Below are 6,691 nucleotides of genomic sequence, written 5' to 3'. Positions count from 1 at the left end.
CTTATCACAATGATATGTGAGGAGTAATAATATTAATAAGATGAATGTGATATGTTCCTGTACCTTCCGTGTAACGGGCATCTTGACTTACCCGGTTTAAGATAAAACATTTGACCACTAATTATCTTATAATATATCGCTTGTGGGAAGGAAAGCTTGATCACTAGAAAGTATTCCTAACTACAAATCGGATGTAACCACTTCTGTAGCACAATCGTTTCATATTGTTAGACTAATTATTGGTCAAGTTACAAATGCGCACCTTAGATTTTTTTGTTACTAGCTAGGGAGTACTTTTTTTATTGCAAAACTAGTGGTGGTAATTTTTTGTCATTTATTTAATTACATATTGCAAAAACTGCCAAAGCACTCCCTTTTTGTCATGGTGGGCGGTGATTCGTTAAATCACCAAGCATCGCTCCACCATCAAACAAAAGAGGCTTGCAATGCTAACAAACACCGGGTCACACTGATCGACTCGGAAATCCAACTAGCCCACCTCACCGTCTCCTTACCCAACATCATGTTGCAGGCCTGCTTTATTACTTGAACATTTACAAGCTGCTTTAGTTACAGTCATGCTGCTCCGCTGCATAGATTCGCACTTTGCAGACATGGAGCATGATCCAAAAGTAGTTGAAGCTTGTCTGCGGTCCACCCATGGATGACTTGGGCCATCTTCATCAGACGCTATCCACCGCCTTTGGAGCGAATTTCTTCACTGCATCTCCAACCGTCAGGGATATCTTGTCGTCACCAATGAGTTCTGTGAATTTCGCTGCGTGGAGCTTCTGAATCACTGTTGGTCCGGGGTCGGCAAGGATCAGCTGTAAATGACAGGCAAAAGGATTTTCGTTTAGTGAAGACCTTTGCAGTAGTAGGGTGATTGCTACCGATCCCAGAAATCCCAGGGCCAGTTTTAATGTTTCACCTGAATTTTGCGCTTCTCAAGTGCTCTGAACAACTCCTCCAAGGCGTGGATTCCACTTGTGTCAATGTCAGCCACAGCTGTTGAAGGAGTAACACATCAGCTTCACGAACCAATAAACTGAAATTCAGTAAACATATGCAGTATTTTTTATAGAGAACTAATTGACTTTGTTCTTACCAGATAGCGCAACAATCAGACACTCAATTTGGGGAAATTTCTGTTGACGTTGTCGTTCTTCCTCCTCTTCCAGCCACCTCAAGATTCTGACAATCGGATATTAAAAATGAGCCTATTTTTAATTAAAAGAACATGCTAATGCTATTAGAATACTGAACATGATAAAATAGTATGTTGTTTGACGTACAGTCTTATCATGGAAGAGATTGAAATCATAAATGTTGGCATGAGCTGACTTTCTGGATTTGATTCTGAAGATTCCTCAACACCCTGATTTTTTTCTATGAAGAAACAATTTCCAAATTTGCCATAATTAACTAGATATATCATATATACACTAAGGTATAGATGCGAGCTCGTACTAGCTTTAGTGTGTTGTTCGTCAACCCCCCCCCCCCCCCCCCCCCGATGCAAACATATCAACTGATATTATTCGAGTATAATTCACAGGTATGGTAGCATGGTTCATGACATTTTTGTGAAAAAGAAGAATACAATGAAAAATTAAAATACTATTAGTACCATAGAAAATAAGGCTTCCTACCTTTCTTTAACATAGTTGGAGTTCGTGAAATAGATAGCCGAATCCACTTGAACAATTACCACCCGTGGCACTGTGGTAACTTCTTGATATTGTTCAATGTTCTTATATATGGCCGTTCTTGGAAGGTTACCAAGCAAGGCGGTTTTTGGCCGTGTCGCTTGGAGAAGTATCTTGGCAATTGAAATTGCAACCTATTCAACAATAATTAAACAATAATGAGCCCTTTTAAAATGTATGAGGAGTTCAATTGCAGGTGACAAAACGGAAATGGTTTAATCCATACCGCAGTTAGCAGGCCATACTCCACTGATGAAAATACAACTCCTAAAAAGGCACCCAGACATGCCAAGAAGTCCAACTTATCGACCTTCCATATAATGTATGCTGCCTTGTAGTCAATTAGGCCAAGCACTGCTGATATGATGATGGAAGAGAGGATGGCATTGGGAGTGTACTTGAACAATGGAGTGATAAACAACAGCGTAAGCAGTACTACAATTGACATAACAACATTGGATGCAGCTGTTCTGCAGCCAGCTGCGCAATTGACTGCTGATCGCCCGAAACCACCTATGACGAAAAGTTTTTTTTTTCAGAAAGAATGTATACAACCGTTCGTCTATATGATTTGTTTTAAACTGAAATAGCAGTTACCTGTGGTTATGTAGCACGAAGTCAATGAAGCTACCACATTCATGGTTCCGAGAGCCACCATTTCCTTGTTCCCATCTAGTTGGTAATCCTTCATGGCAGCAAATGTTCTTCCAATTGCAATCGCCTCCTGGTAAAAGTTCACATAAGTGTCAGCACATTGTTCCCATTTGAAATTAAATGGATTTTGTTTTACCGTTAGGGCTATCAATCCAGCTACTACTCCAATTTTTAATCCTTTCAGCAAGAACGGGCCACTGAAGTATATGAGGCTAGCTGAAGGCGGATTGATGCCTTTCTCTATGTTTTTGACCTGCAACCAGTGATAAGCAAGCTTCATTGCTAACTTCTAGTGTTTCTGTCGTCTCTAACAGAGAAACTGCGTTGCAACTTGTGAGTACTCAAGACTGGCTCTTACAACTGCGACACCATGCTTGTCTGCACGAGTTATGTACACAAAGAAGGTTGATATGATCACTGAAATGAGCGGTGCAGTTGCGGACATCCAGAAGAGCTTCTTCTTTTTCTTCCCCTAACCAGTTACCCCAATAGAATAGCGTAGTCAGCATAAATAGTAAAGATAACCAAGGTGAAACTATGGAAAATGTAGTACTTGTCGTTTATCTTACAATATATTTGGTGACCAGAAGAAATCCAAGGAATGATGCACCGATCAATATCGTCTGCCAGTTCCACTGTTTATACGACAACCATGTATCTCAGATACTCCTATCACTCTTTGGAATAACAAGCAGAACGTTTGAGATAGTGAGATTAACGTACAACACTATACAACTTACCCCATGATGAGCACTCTTGAAGATTGATTTCATGACTGATACTATGTCGGTATTGGTAGTGAACTTTCTTATGCCAAGGAACCCTTTCAGCTGCTGAAGAGCAATGGTGATGGCAGCACCAGCCATGAATCCAACGATGGCAGCATGAGACAAGTACTCTATGATGAACCCCAGCCTGCAGTAGCAGAGTTCAGCCATAGAACTAACATGTAAACTTTTCATCACTCAAGCAAAGATCCCTAACCTGAAGAACCCGAGCGCAGCCTGAGTAATCCCTGCGAAGAATGTTGCAGTGAAAGCTAAACGTCTATACTCTAGCGGGTGCGTCTTGGGATCGAACTCATTCTGCAGTTGACTGCCGAGCAGCAGCGACACAACGGCCACAGGGCCAATGGCTAAATCTCTGGAGCTGCCCATCAAAGTGTATATCAATGGTGGAACGAAGCTACTGTCTGTCAGGGGGGAAAAAAGGCACCTCAGTTCAGTTCAGTTGCTGTGATACTAAGTAGCATGCAGGATGAAGCCACAAACAGAAACAGATTAGTTTGATGCACTTACACAGCCCAATCTCTGGCGGCAGATTAGCAAGCTTCGAGTACCCAATATCCTAGTTTAAAAATAATTAAAATTTTATCACTTGTTCAGACCACATGACATAAATTAGTGGAGTGTGTACATGCTGCTGATGCAAGCATTCAAAGGTAAGTAAATTACGTCTACTTGGGAGTGGATGGAGTTGTTCACTGAATCTAGTACCTGAGGTATACAGAGGCTGGCTATGGTAAGGCCAGCGACGAAATCCCCTTTGAACATGCTGAGGGTGTAGTGCCTGCCCCATTCAAGCACCAGGAACACATGCTGCAGGCTGAGCCAGACCCTCTTGAACCAGCTCGGTTGCTCTTTGTACTGCCGCAGCGGATCTTCTCCGGCGAAGAACATGTCCTTCAACGTGCTGGATAACTCCTTGAGGAGGCTCTTCTTCGGTGGAAAGCTGACGCTGTAACCAGTGCTATCCATGCCGTAGTGCGATAATGCCTGGCTGCCACCAACGTCAGAGCCATTGAGGTTCTCTCCTCCATCAGAAACAGCTTGCGGCATTGTTTAACAGCTGCTGTCCTGTCAGTGATAACATGATCAGCTATTTGTGATTGTGCTTAAAAGGGAAAACATGATTGGTCATAATATCATCCGGAAGTATCAAGATAGCATATAAAAGTAGACCTGCAGAATAATGCTAGGAGAGGTGCCTCTGTGTAGCTAGTGAAGAAAGGCCTGCTCTGTTGCACTGTCAAGAAGCATGGGAATGTACATATATACAAGTCGAGGAGCAACTGCTACCATCAAAAGTCAGACCTCTATTTTTAATAGGAGCAGAATAAGCCCTGAAAGTATAGATCTTGAGATGCCAAAAAAATGCAACGGATTGTTAAACGAGGCAGAAACCATCTGCCTTAGCTGATTGCTGAATAGGACTTCGAAATTTCTGAAGGTTTCAGCGCACTTATTTTTTTCGAACACGCAAAGGGCTTGTGTGTCCAGTGTATTATAAACAGGACATATTTTTTTTGGAAGGACATAAACTGGTAGATTCAACTATACATGGATATATATAGAGGCTCTTTTAACAGTGCTATATATGGATCCGCAATCTTTTCATGTCCTCAGCAGCATACATGCAATGATGTTTTCAGTAGCATGGACAGAACCACCTCCAAACATCTGTACACATCGAGGAGAAAAGAATGGTACACTTGCAGCTTAAAAAATAGAGAAGAGCCAATGGTCAAATCCACTTGATATCTGAACTGAAAAACCTACAAGCAAAGCAACCATATTTGGAGTTACATAGTGCTGTTTAATTCACACAGGATCCAGAAAACTGTATTCAATTGTTCTTCAAGACAGGTTGCCAGTCAGCTATCCATCATGCACAATTAATTCAACGGGGCATGTCAGCTCATCAGGACATATGAGATATCATTCAATAGTGCACTTTTTATTGTTAACCCTCAACACTTAAATCAGGTTTATACAGATCGCCAGATCGGTTCTTTTGTTTTGTTTTTTTTTTTGGAAAATTGGCACGAGCGATGCCATATCATTTGAGGAGAAGCAGGTTCAGTTCTTACAAAGCGAATATTGCATAAATAACTTGGATAACTCTAGGAAAACACATTAGATAACTACCTCGTTCAGATGCAGCAGAATTAAATAACTTGGATATCTCAGCGCATAGGGTAAAAATTACATGAAGTGCCACACTTCAGAAATGGGTTCATCAGGATTTTACCCCCATTTCGTTTAGACCAAAGACCAGATTTGGTCCTGCTTATATTGAAAGCAAAAGTGAGATTTTACCCCCAATTCGTTTACCTTAAGTGCCACTGAAACGGCGAACATGCCCTTCTCCCGTCAGTCGCAGCAGCTTCTCTGTGACTCTGGGGGGCGCATTCGTACACTGCTCCAGTTGCAATACCAAGCGCCGCAGTCCGAATCCGTCCCCAACTCCCGATGCCGTCCATCCGCCGGCCACCACTCCTCCCGGCCGCCGGCGGACGGGACTCGCCTGACTTACTGCCCCCTCGCCGCCGCCGCGCATCCTCCCGCAGCCTGAAGCCATCCCAGCACCTTGGGCGACGCGAGTTGGTCGGCACAGAGCGCACCGATGTCAAGCCGGACGCAGAATCGAAGTTCCGGGGAGAAGAGCAGAGGAGAGCGGCCGACGGCGACGTCGGCGAGGGAGGCGGTTGGGCCTGTTTGGATACATTTTTTTTACCTTTGGAGAAAGATCAAAAAATTTTGGTTTTAAAAGGCTACGAGACACTTGGATATTTTCAAAAATCATAGCGTTGTTAAAATTTAGTTCCTTTTTTCAGGTTCAAAACTCTCTTAAAATCATTTTGCTAACCATTTCTTATATTAAACTATTTCCTTTTTATGCTCATCATTTTAAATATATGACGTTTATGAACTTGTTAGCTTGTCCCAAATATCATCTACTTAAAAGCAGAGGAAGTACCATGCTTTAGAAAAAAACTATGGCATTCAAACTTGATTGTTAGTCTAATTGAATTTCTTCGTGATGTTTTTAGAATGTTAATATTGACTTATCTTCTTGCCTTTTCTTAATGCTCAGTTGGACTTCAATTGGTCTAGTAAATTAAATTTTGAAGAAAAAAATGCATTACACACTCTTGCTATTGGTCATGAAATGAAGACAGTAAAACAAGGTTGAAATATGATGGGTTTTGGAGTTTGGATCTTGTGATACATACACTCCCTCTAATCGTAAAGAGTGGTTCTCAACGCAACAATCCCCATTAATTGTTAGACAATGATTGTCGAACACAGTGAGCTGCCGTGCCACTAGAAGAGAACTAGCAGAGAATATTTTTTCTTTCTTGAAAGGTCTTCAAGCCAAAAAAAGAAGAAGAAAGACTCTACCACGTTCAATGGATGGAATCGGTAGAGACATCATTCTTTTGTGATCGCGCGGCAACTTGGCCGTTAAAGAACTTCGCTTGTGGACGACGCAGTCACGCAGATATTTTCATAAACCCGGGTAAAAGAGGTAATGATGGGCTGATG

General features: G+C 42.0%; 1 protein-coding gene across 2 annotated transcripts; it reads right to left on the bottom strand.

The window, feature by feature from the left end:
* Window positions 1-314: 314 nt before the first annotated feature.
* Window positions 315-5,880, bottom strand: LOC120690895 (sulfate transporter 1.2-like). Of its 2 annotated transcripts, XM_039973776.1 has the most exons (15): window positions 5,477-5,880; window positions 4,325-4,917; window positions 3,860-4,219; window positions 3,662-3,710; window positions 3,348-3,555; window positions 3,104-3,278; window positions 2,933-2,998; window positions 2,722-2,835; window positions 2,500-2,616; window positions 2,307-2,433; window positions 1,936-2,222; window positions 1,653-1,843; window positions 1,109-1,194; window positions 932-1,008; window positions 315-827 (listed from the first exon to the last, which is right to left on the bottom strand). In XM_039973776.1, exons 3-15 carry the CDS (start codon window positions 4,199-4,201, stop codon window positions 684-686), a joined length of 1,983 nt encoding a protein of 660 aa, XP_039829710.1. In that variant the 5' UTR covers window positions 4,202-4,219; window positions 4,325-4,917; window positions 5,477-5,880; the 3' UTR covers window positions 315-683. The 2 variants fall into 2 exon arrangements, with proteins under 2 accessions (XP_039829710.1, XP_039829711.1); XM_039973777.1 differs by having other exon boundaries at window positions 3,860-4,214; window positions 4,325-5,880.
* Window positions 5,881-6,691: the final 811 nt, after the last annotated feature.

Source organism: Panicum virgatum, chromosome 9N, assembly GCF_016808335.1.
Source record: "Panicum virgatum strain AP13 chromosome 9N, P.virgatum_v5, whole genome shotgun sequence".
NCBI lineage: Eukaryota > Viridiplantae > Streptophyta > Magnoliopsida > Poales > Poaceae > Panicum > Panicum virgatum.
The sequence above is the reverse complement of the archived record's forward strand: the minus strand, read 5'-3'. Positions and strand labels throughout refer to the sequence as shown.